This window comes from Lytechinus pictus, chromosome 10 (genome assembly GCF_037042905.1).
Source record: "Lytechinus pictus isolate F3 Inbred chromosome 10, Lp3.0, whole genome shotgun sequence".
Classification (NCBI taxonomy): domain Eukaryota; kingdom Metazoa; phylum Echinodermata; class Echinoidea; order Temnopleuroida; family Toxopneustidae; genus Lytechinus; species Lytechinus pictus.
The window spans coordinates 25,691,190-25,709,845 of NC_087254.1; the positions used below are offsets into that span (position 1 = coordinate 25,691,190).

Below are 18,656 nucleotides of genomic sequence, written 5' to 3' on the forward strand. Positions count from 1 at the left end.
ATGGATAATATGTATGGATTCAGCTTTTTATTCTTTATCAGAATAGAAACAAAAATAAAAGTGTGTAGAAGCATCTCACTAGACACTGTACATCATTTCATTTGAATATAGCTAAAATCCATACATTTTATCCATATCATAAATCAATCAAAATAATCGCAGACGGACATTAATTTCATCACGGACAGACAATGAGCAAATACTGAGCAGATTATGAATTTAATTTTAGTTCTAATTTGCAGTGAAAAATGGTACTGAGAATTATTCAGAACTCAAATGGATGGAAAACTACAACTCTTCACAATTTTTTGTGAAATCTTTCTTTGGCTGTTATTGGGCTTAATTGTTGTCAGGAAATGTTTTTTTAAACATAATTGGAATGCAGATAGAGTTGGAAGCTACATGTATGCTAAAAAGCTGGAAATGAAATAGAGCAAGAATAAGTCAAAAGCTGTATATTTCATCAATTGAAGCTTGCAGAAAGTGATGGAAAAGAAGAAAGTAGAATGCATTTTCTGATAAGCAGAAAAAAAAAATCATCATATTTTTTCATGTACAAACCTATGGATTCACAATGCTTCTAACAGAACATGACATCACGTCCTTGAGGCTTGTGAAAAGTACAAGAATTCCTTTTTTTTAAAGTCCATTTTGGAGCTAATTTTGAGCAAATTGCTGATCTGGTAATCTGAAAATGCATACAATTCATATAAAGCTTGCACTGCAGTGTTTAGAAGTTTAATTGGTATCTGATTTCAATTTTGGATTCGGTCAGGGCCTAAATACATGAGGGCTGTTGATGTGAAGGGGTTTCTCCACTTTAATATAGACAAAAGATGAATTTGAATAGAGCCTGCATGGACAAGTGTTGTGGTCATACTTGATCCACCAAACAAGCATAATGATCAGCAACCTGTGAATCTTTTGGATTTACTTAATGGACATGACAAAAAAATCTGTGCTCTTCGAAAATTAATGCCTAAAAATGTATGAACATGTATCATCATGATATATCAAAAAAAGTATCAACATGATCATTGATCCACTGGATGTTGATTTGGTACCAACTATAGTATTCTCTAAATTGAAAAGAAGACAATGTGCATTAGGATATTTGATTTTGAAAAGAACTGTGTTTAAAAGCAATCATTTTGCTAGATTATTTTGTGTGTCTAGCATAGAAATCATGTTGCTACAACTTAAATCAAGTTGTAGCAACTTGATTGAAGTTGTAGCAACTTGATTGTGCAACTAATATTGTTTAATCATATAAACAAATGTACAAATCATCAATACAATAGCATTTGTTCCCCCAAACAAGTAATAAGAACTTCTTACAAGGTACTTCAAATGTATTTTAATTGTGTCCGTCCGTGATGTCCGTCCGAGATGTCCGTCCGTGATGGAAAATATTTGCAATTCTCTCAGAAGTTTGATATTGGTTAAGAATTCAATATGCTGAACATAGAAGCTAACATACCTGAGTGTAAGTTGCATTAACAATTATTGGTCAAAGTTAAGCTGTTTAGATAGAAATAATAAAAATGTTCAAAAATTCTGAAAACCACATTTCTATCATGTCTGTCCGTGATATGGCACATTTAGTGGCTACCTATGTTTGTAGGTAACCATGGCAACAATCTTTTTTCATCATTCAGCATACTTTGTCCTACCCTTCACTATAAAACAAAAAGGAACCATGTTCATCTTATTCCTAATTTGTGACAAGCCTTCAAAGTTTTCAAAATCTATCAAATGTCCGTCCGTGATGAACCGATCATTCATGGTATCGTTACATTTGCACGACAAGCACAGAAATGATTAATGGTATAAAACTTGAAATAGATGTGCTACATGGGTATATTTTGGTATTACATCAAAGGGAATCTTTATACCAATTACTCGAAAGAAAAAGAAATACCTGAAATTACTTCATTAACCAGTAATTAGCAATTATGTAACATCAACTGGCCATTTTTGCATGGTGGTAGACGAGGGGAGCATGACGAGGGGAGCATAAATTTTTATTTCATTAAGAAACTAAATATGTAACATCACAGTACCTAATATGTAATAGTTTTTTAGCTCACTGGCTTATTCTTTAATCATAAGTGGGTCAAATCTGAACTTTTAAGTTTAAAGGATACCTAATTAAGCTAATTAGTATAATTAATTGATGTAAATCATGAAATTAACACGATTGAAATTGTGGCTGTTTGATGTATAGAAAATGAGGAGGGATAAAATATAGTTGTAGGTTACACCTTCAATAAAATTTAGAAGCTGCAAAAATTCCAAAAGGAAAAGCACAAAATAATTAAAGACTTCAGAGATAAATCAATCTATTGTTAATTATGACCTCATGGTTTCAATTTTTACAGTGTAGACTGACAGTGATGACTTTGATGTGTCCAAATCTTCAGATTATTCTGGTATCATAACAGATAGCCAGTTCACCTTTTATGCAATTTTGATTGCTGAAAAATTGTTTATAAATAGCAAAAAAGCCCTCATCTGATGCTACATGTATTTACCCTTTTTTCTTAAAGGAGAATGAAAACCTTGAAACCAGCTGAATCCATATCAAAGAGAAAAATCAAAGAAACATATTGTTGAAAGTTTGAGGAAGATTGAATGAATAAAAAGAAAGTTATGAGCATTTGAATATTGAGATCACTAATGCCATGTAGATCCTCTCATTGGCAATGCGACCAAGATCTGTGATGTCACACACGTACAACTCCCTCATTACTTTAGTACTTATTTCACTTATATTCTCACTTTTATAGAGTCTATCACAAGGTGAGGTGTTCTCTTTATGAGAAGACAAGTACAGAGGTTTCACAACATTATATCATTAATGAATCGTTTGTCATATGATTAGAATGAGCAAAAAGAGATGTTTTGGGGTATATTTTCAGTGTCCAAAAGGGGAGAGTTGTTCATCTGTGACATCATAGATCTTGGTCGCATTGCCAATGGGAGGATCTCCATAGTATTAGTGATCTCGACATTCAAATGCTCATAACTCTTCTATTGCTAGTCCTATTTTACTCAAACTTTTGTTGATCTTATTCTTTGATTTTTCTGCTTTCACAAAAGCTAACTTGCTCCAAGAGTTTCATTCTCCTTTAATGTTACATCACACTGTGTCTATGAATCAATAGATGACACATATTTGGCTGGCACAAAAGTGTTCACAGAATATTTATCCAAATTATCAAAAAACTACTTGAGAATGAAACTGGTACAAAGATTACACTAAACAGAGGCAATTGTACCCATAGAATGTGTTTTGTGCATTGACATTCAAACCAGTACCGTACCAAGAGACCATTTCCTGCAGAATGTCGAACAAGAGGATGTATTTAAATATAACACTATAAAATAACATAATCAAAGTATATTTGCCAGGTGAATGGATTTATTTATAACATGTTAGTTGTTTTTGTTCACACTATTAAAGTTTAAATAAGCAAAAGGTAAAAGCAATTATGAAAAGTTTTCATTGTGCATTCATATTTTTCCTATATTTATGTTAAACCTGACTCTCAGTTGTCAACCTTTGGTCCACCGGTCTTTGAACCAAGAGATGACAAATCCCACGATTTGAGTCAAATGAAATCATTTTTTATTCATAATAACCACAGCAAATATATTATAATATACTGGTTAGTGTTTGCAAGTGTATTTATGCAACTAAAGGCAAGACTACATAATATTTTTGGGGTAAATAAAACATTGTTACATATTTACCCGAAAAAATGTGATGTGAAATTTTGTCTTAAAAGATGATCGCGCCAAATTATTTTGGTAAGAGTTATCCCTAACAAGTTATATATCTTTGGAAAGGTCTCACTCTAAAGAGTTGAAATATGCATGTAATTTTCCTATAGGGTGTCAAGTTTATCTGATTCTAAGATTTATTGGGAAGTATATTTTTTTAACTATTTTACACGCAAATCGATGCGAAGTCCGTGAAGTGTCCAATCTTTTCATTGTATAGACTTTGGTACCTCGACTCCCCTCGAGCGATGTTCATGCAGGCTCCACTCCACTTCACTACCGCTACACTACGCTCCACCTACCCGAACATCGAGCCCGTGAACCAATTCGGATATACCGAGTCACAAAGGTGGGATGGCAATCATGATAATCGTAAAAAAAAAAAAAAAAATATATAACGAAAAAGATGAATGACTTAATATCTTACTCTACACCCGTATTTCACTCCGTTTCCATCCTCCGGTTATCCTCAAAATTTGTGATTTTGGGCCAGTATCAAATTCCTCACACGTATTATTCACGGCCGATTTCAAAACGCGTATCGAGTGGACCTTCCTAATATAATAGCAACACTGATGTGTGTTGCTGCCCTCTACGTTTGTTGCATACAATGTTTTGAAATCGGCCGTGAATAATACGTGTGAGGAATTTGATACTACTTCGAAATCCAGGGTCAAACGCAATCCGGTGTACGAGGTTAGTATAGCATACTATTACTAACCTCGTACTAGTGTGAGTGAGGCCACACTTAGCCTCGCTCAGCTGAGTTGGCTCGGGTGCATGTAGCCTGGTACCTCGAGCGAAGTTCGTGCAGGCTCCACTCCCCTACACTACGCTCCACCTACCCGAACTTCGAGACCGTGAACTTGATCTGATATTCCGAGTGACAAAGGTGGGATTTTATGGGGGGAAAATATAAAATTCATGCAACATCACGATCTTTAAAAACAATTAAAACGAATATTCTTACTTTACACAAAGTTTCACTTTTCCAGGCTTCTATCAGTCTCAAAATTGGTGATTTAGAGCCAACATGAAGTTCCTCAAACACGTGTATAAATAATTCGCCGCCGATTTCAAAACATCGCATGCACGCGAGGGTCCGAGCTCAGACCTGAAACTGAACTATTTGTAAATTAGAAAAAAGACACAGTTTTAGTAGATCCATGCAACATTGATCAGAACTGTCAAATGTCACTTTTCATCTATACTTGTAAACCAGAAACAAAAATTGTATCACATATATACACTACTAACAGGTATAAAATCCAAGAATTTACTTTTAGTGGTAATGCTCAAAAGAATCCTAGAAACTAAAAAAGGGGCCCTGGAAACCCCCATTCATTATAATGTTAAGCTTATCAAATGTTGCAGATTTAGGCAATAGGTTATGAAAAGTACCCCCCCCCCCCGAAAACCGAAAAGAAAAACCTTTTTGTCTGATACAAACAATTAGGTACTTGGTATTGTAAATACATGTAGGCCTACATACGGTAAGCAATTTCACAGTCATTTTTTTTTGCACGATGGAAATGCAACTTTCTTCATAATTTTATATAGTATTCCTTGTGAACTATACCTTCTAAAAGTCAATAGCAAGCTCCTTCTTGTGTGATTTAACTACTTAAGTGAAAGAATAAATAACAAGTATACAATATTTCTTCACCATAAAATTGACCACATTTGCATTTCACTATTGGTAACCAACGTTTTATCATGGTAACTGACATTACATCTCGGCAACTGACATCACATTTTCCACTTGGTAACTGACGTTACACATATTTAATGGTACCCTATGGCTTGATTGTTAATTGATTATCTTTAATTTTGGTGTAGAAGGGAGGGGTGTTTAATACCTAAGCATACCTGCCAACCATTCCGATTTTGGCGGAATTATACCGATTTTTATACCTCCATTCCGAATTCCGAATTTTAAAACCAAAATTCTGATTTTTGGGTTAATCAATATAGTGTTGAAATGATTGAAACGGCTGTATGATGCGACTAACGCATGCACGGCTCATATCAAGATGCGACTAACGCATAAACGACTGGAGCGCACGGCTACGCAAATTCGCTAGTTTTGCACAGAGAGCGACTTTAAACGGCGCGCAAACACTGCTAAGTGCGCAGTTCCATTGCAAATGCATGTGAAAATAACGAGCGTACACGCTACGGCTGCACTTAGCGTTGACTTCCGGAAAAAAATGGCGGCTGACATCGGCTCGCGAAAGTGCCAGTTTTTAGTGAGGACTTGTTTTCATAATCCACGAACATCGGAAAAACCGTGAAAAATGCACTTTTTTAGACCCCTTGTTTCCTAACTACGATGTTAAGAATTACCGGTGGTGATATTTTTGACGCGAAATATGGTGATTTAGGTAAGAAAATTTCACCTTTTATTTGAGGTTTCGCCCATGTCGCCGGAAGATTTTGTAGTGTGGGAGTGAGTTAGTGAATGTCTAGTGTGTTTGGTGATTTCAGTGGTATATTGCTGAGCTTCTGCGCTGCCTGCATGCTGCAGTTGCCCAAGCCCAACGGCTGCACACCATACCCCCGCGCCGCCCGGCCAGCCGCGCACCGACGCTACTCTAAGTTAAAACTATCCCAACGCAATTTTAACATTGATCTGTACTTTATATTTTGAATAGTTGTCAAATTTTTGAGGAAGAAAGGAGATTATCAAATTTCGATCTCAAGTTGAGCCCTCGGAGCCGAACGCCAAATCTACTTGCTTCGCTTGCCTAAGCTCCAGTCGCCCGCCGAGTTGCTGCGCCTCAGCCTCCCCGTCTTAGCCCACCGGCGCACCGCAAGTGCGCAGTGCGGGTCGGGCGCATGCAGCCGTTTAGTTTCGGCTCCGTTTTTGCCATGGCTGAAAATCTGCTCTCTTATACCAACAAGCACTTATCCAATTTAGGTGTTGTCCTCAGTCAGTAACCCCTGTGCGGTGAAATAACATGAATATGATTGTCAATGTTTGGCTTATTTTCTCTTGATATAGGCTGGATAAATGTTTGATATTTTGGCACGTCAGTTTTTCATACAGTAAGTTAGGCCCAACTTAGATCTAAATTCATCATAAAAATAGGCCTATGCCTTGGCCCATAACTCGATTGAATTATTGAAATTAATTTTTTCTAATTAAATGAGAATCTGTGGAGATGAAGATCTGCATCAATCTCACTTTCCACCAATAGAGGGCTCTCAAAAATATATTCAAAATTAAAGTTTTTGAGAGCTCTGGTGAACAAGAAAAATTCATAGATTTAAATGAAAACAAATCACACCTGCATGAAACTGGGTGTTTTTTTGTCACAAAAGTGATATTTAAAGACCTTCTTTTAATTGACAAATGATATTAAATTACATAAAGGTAGATTGTGAGGGTATATTTGCTTTAAAAAGTGTAGGGAAATGCGCTACTCTTACATGCTGAAAATGCAAAGAGCCCCTACCGTTAAAACGGGCCGGACACCCACTCGGTGCCCTCGTAGTATTGATACTGATTTTTTATTATCAAAGGTTGGCAGGTATGCCTAAGGAGGAAATCTACCAAGTTTCATATAATATATCCTCTTTTCTGGGAAATGAGAAAAAAAGTTAATGTTTTTGGTAACTGACGTTACATACCATATCACATACATTTTTTATCAGATAAATGAATTACTGGTTTTTCTTTCTATGGGATTTTATAAAGTGTTATAATAGCAAGCTAAATCACAGGGGAAAACATCATGATCAAACCTGTTCTTTGAAAATCTGTAAAAACAAAATATGTATCAAAATACCATTTTCAACACTAATTTGTATCCATACTTTGGCGACCATTTTGAAATAAAAATCGGAAAAAAAATTGTCCCAGAAACTTCAGGTCTTGTATTATAAAAAAACATAAAGCATTTGACATAAATATCAATTTGATTTTTTTTGCCTCTGTGTCCATCTGTGGTGAAAATGCCCCTGAAATAGATGGATAAATAACATTCGTTTTATTTATTAAGATATATCGCAAACATCCGTAAAACCCAAAGTGGAGAAATAAAAGCAATATAGCTATATAAAACTGCTTGCTATTGTTCAACTTGTATCGTCTAATATCCAAGAACCACATGACAATAAAACCTAGTTTTGGGCAAAAAAGGGCTCTAAAAATGGTAAATTCAGGTAAAATCACCTTACAAATCACTCTACAAATAATGGTTTAATGGTAGGCCTACTGATTTTAGGAAAAACAAATTGCCTGCCCCCAAAACATGAATAGACACCAAAAGCAGAGAAAAAGACAGCCAAATAAAGAAACCTAGTTTTGACAATGAAACCTAGTTTTAGGCAAAAAAAAAGGCTCTAAAAATTGTAAATTCAGGTAAAATCACCTTACAAATCACTCTACAAATAATGGTTTAATGGTAGGCCTACTAATTGTAGGAAAAACAAATTGCCTGCCCCCAAAACATGAATAGACACCAAAAGCAGAGATAAAGACAACCAAATAAAGAAACCTAGAACTATGGGCAAAAAAAAGGCTAAAAAAATGGTAAATTCAGGTAAAATCACCTTACAAATCACTCTACAAATAATGGTTTAATGGTAGGCCTACTAATTTTAGGAAAAACAAATTGTCTGCCCCCAAAGCATGAATAGACAACAAAAGCAGAGAAAAAGACAACCAAATAAAGAATGTGTGGCCAAAAGTGTGATTTTGGAGGGCTTTGGCATACCTGCCAACCATTCCGATTTTGGCGGAATTATACTGATTTTTCGACCTCCATTCCAAATTTTAAAACCAAAATTCTGATTTTTGGGTTAATCAATATAGTGTTGAAATTATTGAAACGGCTGTATAATGCGACTAACGCATGCACGGCTGTAAGATGCGACTAACGCATAAACGACTGGAGCGCACGGCTAGGCAAATGCGCTAGCTACACGATATACACAGAGAGCGACTTTAAACGGCGCGCGAACACTGCTAAGTGCGCAGTTCCATTGCAAATACATGTGAAAATTAACAAGCATACACGCAATGGCAGCACTTAGGGCGCTACATTTTGAGGTGTTGTCGTTAGCGTTGACTTCCGGAAAAAAATGGCGGCTGACATTGGCTAGCGAAAGAGCCAATTTTTAGTGAGGACATGTTTTCATAATCCACGAACATCGGAAAAACCGTGAAAGAGTAACCTTTTTAGACCCCTTGTTTCCTAACTACGATGTTAAGAATCACCGATGGTGATATTTTTGACGCGAAACAAGGTGATTTAGGTAAGAAAATTTCACTTTTTATTTGAGGTTTTTGCCCATGTCGCCGGATGATTTTGTAGTGTGGGAGTGAGTTAGTGATGTATCGTACATATCTAGAGTGTGTTGGTGATTACAGTGGTATATCGCTGAGTCTGCTGATGATATGAACGGCAGGTCGTTGAACACCGGCCCCCGCCCGGCCGCGTACCGACGCAATTAAGTTAGATCTATCCCTACGCAATTTTAACATTGATCTGTACTTTATTTTTCGAATAATTGTCAATTTTTTGAGGAAGAAAGATGATAAACTTTCGATCTCGGGTTGAGCCTTCAGAGCCGAACGCCAAATCTACTTTACTTGCTTCGCTTGCCTAAACCATGCCTGAACTCCCGGCGCCCGCCCAGTGGCTGCGCCTCAGCCTCCCCGTCTTATACCAGCGCTCCGTTTTTTTCATGGTTGAAAATCTGCTTTCTTCTACCAACAAGCACTTATCAAATGTAGGTTATCATTAGTTATGATATAACCTTGTCCTCAGTCAGTAACCCCTGTGTGGTGAAATAACATGAATAAGACAATGTCAATGTTTGGCTTATTTTCTCTTGATGCATGATTGATAGGCTGGATAATAAATGTTTGATTTTTTGGCTTGTCAGTTTTTAATACAGTAGGGATAACTTATCTAAATTCATCATAAAATCTTGTAATTATTTTTTTTGTCTAATTGAAAATAGAATGTGTGGAGATGAAGATCTGCATCAATCTCACTTTCCACCAATAGAGGGCCTCACAAAAATATGCTCAAAATCAAAGTTTTTAGAGAGCTCTGATGAACAAGAAAAATTATCCCTAAGTCTATATAGATATATCACACCTGAATGAAACTGGGTGGTTTATGTCACAAAAGTGATATTTTAAAGACCTTTTTTAAATTTTTAATTGATAAATAAAGGTAGACTCTACATGTAGGTCATCCTCTGATGTGGTAATGAGGGTAAATTTGCTTTAAAAAGTGTAGGGAAATGCTACTTTTACATGCTGAAAATGCAAAGAGTCCCTATACCGTTGGAGCGGACCGGACACCCGCTCGGTGCCCTCGGAACTTTGATACTGATTTTTTATTATCAAAGGTTGGCAGGTATGCTTTGGCGGCCATTTCGGAAATTGGCCAAGCACACTTTTTTCTTGGACCCGAGACAAAAAATATCATTTCATGTTCAGATAAATTTCAAGGAATAAAAAAAAACTCCATACTAAAATGACCAAAAAGTATTTTTGACACATGTATAGCCCACTCCTATTATCATAGGAATGGTGTATTATGTGAGTAATTATTCAACAGTTGTTTTTGTCTCACCTGCATAGCAGAGTGAGACTATAGGCGCCGCTTTTCCGACGGCGGCGGCGGCGTCAACACCAAATCTTAACCTGAGGTTAAGTTTTTGAAATGACAGCATAACTTAGAAAGTATATGGACCTAGTTCATGAAACTTGGCCATAAGGTTAATCAAGTATTACTGAACATCCTGCCTGAGTTTCATGTCACATGACCAAGGTCAAAGGTCATTTAGGGTCAATGAACTTAGACCATGTTGGGGGAATCAACATCAAAATCTTAACCTAAGGTTAAGTTTTTGAAATGTCATCATAACTTAGAAAATATATGGACCTAGTTCATGAAACTTATACATAAGGTTAATCAAGTATCACTGAACGTCCTGCATGAGTTTCACATCACATGACCAAGGTCAAAGGTCATTTAGGGTCAATGAACTTTGGCCGAATTGGGGGTATCTGTTGAATTACCATCATAACTTTGAAAGTTTATGGATCTGATTCATGAAACTTGGACATAATAGTAATCAAGTATTACTGAACATCCTGTGCAAGTTTCAGGTCACATGATCAAGGTCAAAGGTCATTTAGGGTCAATGAACTTTGGCCAAATTGGGGTATTTGTTGAATTACAGCCATAAATTTGAAAGTGTGTTGGTCTAGTTCATAAAACTTGGACATAATAGTAATCAAGTATCACTGAACATCCTGTGCGAGTTTCAGGTCACATGATCAAGGTCAAAGGTCATGTAAGGTCAAAGAACTTTGGCCACGTTGGGGGTATTTGTTGAATTGCCATCATATCTCTATAAGTGTATTGGTCTAGTTCATAAAACGTGGAAATAAGAGTAACCAAGTATCACTGAACATCTTGTGCGAGTTATAGTAGTTTTCAAAATCAGCACTGCTGCTATATTGAATCGCGTGATGCAGGTGAGACGGCCAGAGGCATTCCACTTGTTGAAAGTCAGCACTGCTGAGCTCGCATAATGCAGGCGAGACTACCAGAGGTGTTTCACTTGTTAAGGTCAGTGACATGGAAAAGTCTTCTGATGTGTACACCAGCAGAATTTGATGGAACTGCCCTATAAAATTGCCTAAGTGTGATTGCCATTTACATTGTATGGTGTCATATCTTTTAGTTTTGGTGTCATATCTTATCTTGAGTAGATTTTAACAGAGTTTGTTCATGAATATCTGGCACATTTCCCTGAATAGTAATAATATGCAGCATTTATATAGCGCTTTATACATTGTTTCTAAGTGCTGCATGCTATTACCCTAGCTTAAAGGGATGGTCCGGGCTGAAAGTATTTATAGCTTAATAAATAGAGTAGAATTCACTGACCAAAATGCCGAAAATTTCATCAAAATCGGATTACAAATTACAAAGTTATTGAATTTTAAAGTTTAGCAATATTTTGTGAAAACAGTCGTCATGAATATTCATTAGGTGGGCTGATGATGTCACATCCCCTCTTGTTCTTTTGTATATTATTATATGAAATTAGGTTTATTCAATTTTTTTTCCTCCAAGAACTAGAATTTTGGATTGACAACTGATTTAGTGCATTATATATTGATTGCTGCAACTTATTTCATTATAAGGGAGACATATTTTTCACACAACTATGAAATAATGAAAATATTATGATTTTATGTAATAACATAAGAAATCGGAAAGTGGAGATGTGACATCATCAGCCCACCTAATGAATATTCATGACGACTTTTCACAAAATATTGCTAAACTTTAAACTTCAATAACTTTGTAATTTGTTATCCGATTTTGCTCAGTGAATTCTACTCTATGTATTAAGATATAATTATTTTCAGCCCGGACCATCCCTTTAAGCATGGCTACTCTAATCAGGCGTTCTAAGAAATTTAAAGAAATTTCTTCCTTCTGGATACCCATTTACTACATCTGGGTGGAGAATGGCAATTGTAGATAAACGCCTTGCCAAAGTACGCTAGTGCTGCGGTGGGATTCAAACCCTGGACCTTGTGGTTCAGAGTCCGGAGATGTATCCGCTCACTGAGCCAGAACACCACTTTCATTCCTACTTTCAGTGAATAGCCACTTTCACTGAGCTACTCTTGTCTGTCGCTCAAGCATGCACGGAATTCCTTCCTACCACGTACCCATTTACTACACCTGGTTCCCGTTGCATATAAGTTACTATTGTAATAACTTTGCCATCCAGTGGTGACTACCATAATATTAACGCTAATCAACGGCCAGTCAAAATCAAGGATTTCAGGAAAGTTGGCATTGTATAGCAGAGTTACCATAATAGTATTTTTTATGCAACAGGACCCTGGATGGAGAGTGGGAAATGTATATAAACACCTTGCCAAAGTGTGCAAGTATTGTGGCAGGATTGGAACCCTGGATCTTGTGGTTCAGAGTCCAGAGACTAATCCACTGAGCCAGAACAACACTTTCTTTCCTACTTTCAGTGATAGTGGATGAATACCAGGAGCAGCCTCATTTACTGGACCCGTACCTAGAGGAGATGGTCCTGGACTTCCTCTCCATTGGTAGAGATATGAATGTCGACAGGAAGCTCTCTCATCTTGCCTTCAAATTCCTCTATCTACTCACAAAGGTAACGATCCATCCAGATATTAGATGAGCAGAATAGGATCATGATTCATAAAACTCTTTGTAAAATTACAATGAATATCTAGATTATAATCTATAATGTGACCCCCAGAATTCTCTTGACTATTTAACATAGTGTGATTTTATATATTAAGAAAAATAATATACTTTCTTTTGCTATCAAATGTATTCATATTAACAAGGGTTGACAGTAGTAAAGAATGTTTACAATACAATTGAAAATATATCACATTAAGCTTACCATAATTCAAATTTTTATAAAGTGATTCATAACAATGCAAACAACATGAACAAACAGCTGGTCTGAGCTAATATTTAAGTTATGAGCATTCATAGAAAAATAATTATTCTTGCACCACCATATATTTCTCATTTATCCCTGCCCATTATTATATGATATGCCCTTATGTGATTCGTAGGTATGCCTTTATATTTGTAGTGGAAATTTGAATGTGAAAGTTATTACTGCTATTTTTCTTCATATTCTTGATCAGAAGTTGAATATTTTGGTTATTCCCAATGTATAATCTTCGTAAAGAAACCTTCCTTTTATGGCTTACATAAATGTATTTTTATTGAATTTACAGTCCGTGTGGTAAAAATAATATTCATGCAGGGTTCCATTGTATACTGTAGTTACTGTTCATAGTAATAATGCCTTCCAGTGGTAAGTACCATGATAGTAGTAAACAACAGCCAATCAAACAAGAGGATTCCTTGGAAGTTACTATTGGATGGCAAAGTTTTCACAATGGAAAAAAACCGTGTCAGTTTTGGAAATTGGAATGATTTGGCATTTACAATTAGTCAGTCTCCATCACTACCTGTTTTCAGAAAGGCACTAAAATATTTTAAAAACCCATCTCTTTTATAGAAGCCTGTAGTTTAAAGATGATATACATGTAGTTCCATGCATTGTATGCATTGGATTCATTGTATAAAGCGCTCTTAGCCTAACAGAAAAAGCACATTATAATGATGACAACAATAACGGGGCCCAGAATATACACTGTATTCTTTTCCTGGTCAATTGCCCATGTGTATTGCATGAATAAATCACCTTTCTTTGCAGGCCCGTGGACCAAAGGTCATCGTGAGGCTGTTACCCCATGAGGTCGTGGATCTGGAACCCACCCTAGCTCTTCTTAGTGCTCAAGATCCTAATGATTATGAGGTATTATTAGTGAAAGTATTTTTACGATAATTGTCAGAATTATATGGTGACGGTTATTGATGCTTCAGCTTGGGGCTTTCTTCATGAATATACATGCATATTTTTGTACCAAGTCTATATAGCTAAATTACAGTATCAACTTAATCCATTGGAAAACGTACCTGTCAAGTCAAGTAAAGCGACAAGCGACAAGAAATCATTAATATCTGATTGTTAATTTCATAATCAATTATAGAAAAGGTACTTAAACCAAGTTATCAGTTATGAGAGATGCTTTGAAATCAAGCTTAATACTATTTGAGTTGTAGTAGAATGTTGATCCATTAAGTATCACCATGTTTGCATACAAATCCAGAATTTATGTATTCTGTCATAGTGACATATTTGTCTCTCGGCATATAGGTTTCTTTTTTGGAGAAACATCTCCCTAAAACTGGATTGGGCTTTAGGTGACCTTCATGTACCATCCAAAACATTAACATTATTGTTTAAGATTGAATACCTCTTTCTCTGATTTCTTTTATTATTTGAATGGAATTTGAAAATATTCATCTTTTCTATGAAAATTACTAAGCAAAATCCAGATTTAAAAGTGTTATATTTGCGTATTATGTAGGTAACTGACCATCGTGTAATGATTAGCACATCCACTTTTTTAATTCCAGACCTGGGAGTCTCGTTACATGCTGTTACTGTGGATGTCTATGATATGCATGATACCATTTGATATGTCCAGACTGGACAGTGGTGTGGCCGGAGCAGGTGACCAACAGATCAAGAATCTACCTACTATGGACAGGATACTCAATGTGGCAAAGGTCAGTATTAAAAGAGAATGAAATCTGGTATGAGCAGAGAGCAAAGAGAGAATACTTTTAATTATTTCCGTCAGAATTATTCTTGGAATGAGAAAGTAATTATAGTCACATAAGTATCAATTTACTTTCTTTAGTGATTTTAGATTGGCAATGTTGCTTCAAAATGATGGGTATGGCTTTAGAAATCTCAATATGTTTTGTACACAAAATTATGCAATATCTTTCAAAATGCAGCTTGTCTCCTTAGCTCAGGATATATTAATCTTGATGCATGCTTCCTTTGATTTCAGATGATGTACATTTGACATTTGTGAAAACAAATCCATGTTATGCATGCTTTTGCACAAGACTCGGACAAGGGAGATGCATGCTGAATTGTATAGAAGATAATTATGTTGACTTGCAAATCGAACAGTTCTCTTTGTTAGTGGGTGGCAACGTTTCAAGTTAAATCAATGTTTTTGAATTATGATAAACCGTATACCATTAATCAATCCCCTGTGTTTGAAGATGATACAATATGTTCATTTCATTTAATATTTGCTGTTGTTTTTTTCTAAAGGTATATCTTGGGATGAGCGATAAATGTCGAGACGCTGCTGCTTTTTTGGTTTCAAGGTAAGATGTCATAGAGTGGTAGAAAGTGGTTATTTAGAATAAGAATGAAATAAACATGCTGCCCTTTGATTTTAACATTAATTTTGTAAATCAGCTGTGAACAAAAACCTAATGTCATGAATGACAATCAACAAGTGATTTCACATATTTCATATCAAGATTTTTAAAAAGTAAATGAAGGGATTGATTGCAAAATAGGGTGCTATTCGGAGAAATATCCAAGTGAAGATGCACTTCTTTATGATACCATAGAATCAGATGCTACTTGTACTTGAATGTGGAGCCCAAAGTGCTTTTAAGTGTACTACATATAGAGAACAAGATCACATTCGAAGTTAAGTAAGAATTCCCTTGCCAGGGCTGATGGAGAGGCGAGAGGGTGTCTCTTAAATCTCTAGAGTAAGACTTGGTCCCACTGCACTTGCAGTTGCAGAGAGGATGTAAAAGGGAAAAGAATCTTGCCATCCATTGGAAAACATTATGTATCCGTTGTGTACTCTTTGCATACATGTTTCATACGCTCTTTATCCATCGAGCATCCGTCCACTGTGATTTCATTGTTCGCCTATTTTGTCTATTGTCTAGAGCGGATGAAAACGGATGGAGCCACCCCGAAATTTTGCTTGTCCGCTGTATCCGTTATGAATACGTTTTGTGTCCGTCGGTCAGTGGGACCAAGCCTTAAGTCCATAATATTAGATAGAATGAGCTAGAATATGTACTATTGACTCCCAATAATATAATTTGAATCTGATAGGTTTCTTACAAGGCATGACGTCAAACAGATGAGATTACCTGAGTTCCTTGACTGGTGTCTGCAGACTCTCACATCTGAAGGAAAAAGTAAGTGATGTATTATTATAACTCTTCATTCCCATTTAGCCATATGGACCTGTTTGATGAACCAAAGCAAATGATTTGTTTCCTTCTTCCTCTTCTTCTTCTCCTGCTATAATCTTCAAAGGGCTCTGCAGCCTCTCTCTATCTCTCCAGCATATTATATTACCATTGTTGCCTTAATTTTCAAACCTGTTCAATGATGATTTCTCCACGATGGACTTTCAATATAAGAAACTCATGACATTGGCGGGTTGCATTACACTTTTACCTTATGCAAGCAATCTGGTTCAAACTGTTAAGAAAGCTTCTTACAAATGTGTGCAGTACCTCATGTATTCCACACCAAGGTAACTCTCCTCCAAATTCCATCCCAAACCCCTCAATCAAGAATGGACCAGTGATAATGTTCCCTGCTACTATTCAGATTACAAAGATAGGAGGGTAATTCTCAGAGACACGGAGATATCCAACCGATACCATTGTAAAAATTATCATTGACAACAAAGTGTGCAATCATATTGATAATACAGTATTTGTGAGATGATGCACTTGTCTTTACTTTGCATTATAAGGATTCTAACAGCATGCAATCTGATTTTCTTTTCAGAGGGAACCATTCCATCTATCCTTAAAATGGCCGGAGTGTTGTCTGTCTTGGTAAGAAACACAAAAAAAAGTTGAATTTTCAACATGATTTGATATAAGTATAATACACTGTTTCCATGTACCCTAATCTGTATTCGGCTTGTGTCTCAATAGGGTAATGAAGCAATGCAAATTTATTTTATGCAAAAAGAAATTTGATATACACAAAACATTTTACACACTTGATATCCCACCTAATTAGGTACTTTGCAAATAAACCATATTTTCCCTTTGAATTGGGCGCATGTTCTTCAAACTGAAATAATGTTAAATGGGCTCCGGTGCAGATCAAGGGTTTATTCAAATGGAAAGACTCGACTCAATTATGTGCCTTTTTGAGAATTTGATTTCGCAGTATTCAGTAGTAGCTATATTTTCTGTAAAACATGAAGCCTAATCTCGATTTGACTTTATATTTTTTAAAGAAAAAAAATATTTACATCTCAATAGATTTACCTGGTAGAAAATTTTCTCATAATCTTGCTTATCAACCCTCTAATAACAAAGTTGTATCCAGCACCCATCCACTATACATTTCATAACACATACATGTATGATTTTTGCCTAAGCTCATATGATTGCAAAAGTATTAAGAGTACTATATTCATGGAGCTCATCTTACCTTCTTTCTCATGTAACTACAACAATATTTTTAAAATTCAGTATGTTTTGATGGATGAATTTGTTGTCCAATTTCTAGGCTCAATTGTTCAAGCTGGGCAAGAGAAGTGATATTCTTCAGTATGGTAAGTTTACAATTTTCAAATTTTTATACATCAGCCCTTCTCAAAACCAAACATCACTTTTTCAGGGCCCATTGATAATGATTCAGGTTATTTTGTCATAAAAGGTAATTCTTGGATACCTTAACCTTTATTTTGATGCTGTTGAGCCATATTACCATGGTAGTTAAAATAATGAAAATTACAATATCGCGAGCCCTTTATGGAATGGGGTCCCAGGATTTGCTAGGTATGTATCTGTGCATGCACAGGCTAAAAATAAATATATATACCTGAATGAGACATTTTGGAGACAAGATATAAACACATATTTTGTCTGTCTGATTGATTAACTCAACACAAAATATGTCACAATGGCCCAGCCATGGCTCAGCCACATAACTAGGGACCATAATATTCATACAACCTTTCTCTAGGATTTTATCATTTTCCTTTGGGCTTATGTAGTAAATTATCAGTCCATAATATCTGTATTCCTATTTCATCAAACCCAAGCACAAGTCTTGTGTACATGTTAACTGTATGCCATGCCATGCATGGTGCGTGCCTGTGTTGTATACACTTTACGTCACAATTACTTTAATAGCGAGGATTGCTTCATCAGGTTCACAGATAACGTAAATCTAGAAGTATCTACAAGCGAAGAGGTATAAATTGTTGAAGATAATAGCTTGAATGAAATTTCACACCATACAGCTGTAGGCCTACAGGTATATTGATTGGCTTTCATTTTCAGGAGATACCACATATTTTTCTCAGAAGACCTATATTGCCCTCTCAAGACTCAGGGAAATGTGGCAATATGAGACTACTTTGGGAAATATAAATG

General features: G+C 35.9%; 1 protein-coding gene across 2 annotated transcripts in view; it reads left to right on the forward strand.

The window, feature by feature from the left end:
* The first annotated feature begins 12,741 nt into the window (after positions 1 to 12,741).
* LOC129269374 (tubulin-specific chaperone D-like) overlaps positions 12,742 to 18,656 on the forward strand; it is a 41,463-nt gene continuing 35,548 nt past the window's right edge. For both annotated transcript variants that reach the window (XR_010294885.1, XM_064105669.1), the window contains exons 1-7: positions 12,742 to 12,972; positions 14,062 to 14,163; positions 14,829 to 14,981; positions 15,544 to 15,599; positions 16,357 to 16,442; positions 17,047 to 17,096; positions 17,785 to 17,830. Coding sequence is in view for 1 of the 2 variants with exons in the window: in XM_064105669.1 (XP_063961739.1) it covers positions 12,880 to 12,972; positions 14,062 to 14,163; positions 14,829 to 14,981; positions 15,544 to 15,599; positions 16,357 to 16,442; positions 17,047 to 17,096; positions 17,785 to 17,830 (586 nt within the window). In the remaining variant the exon portion in view is untranslated. The remainder of the gene's footprint in view (positions 12,973 to 14,061; positions 14,164 to 14,828; positions 14,982 to 15,543; positions 15,600 to 16,356; positions 16,443 to 17,046; positions 17,097 to 17,784; positions 17,831 to 18,656) is intronic.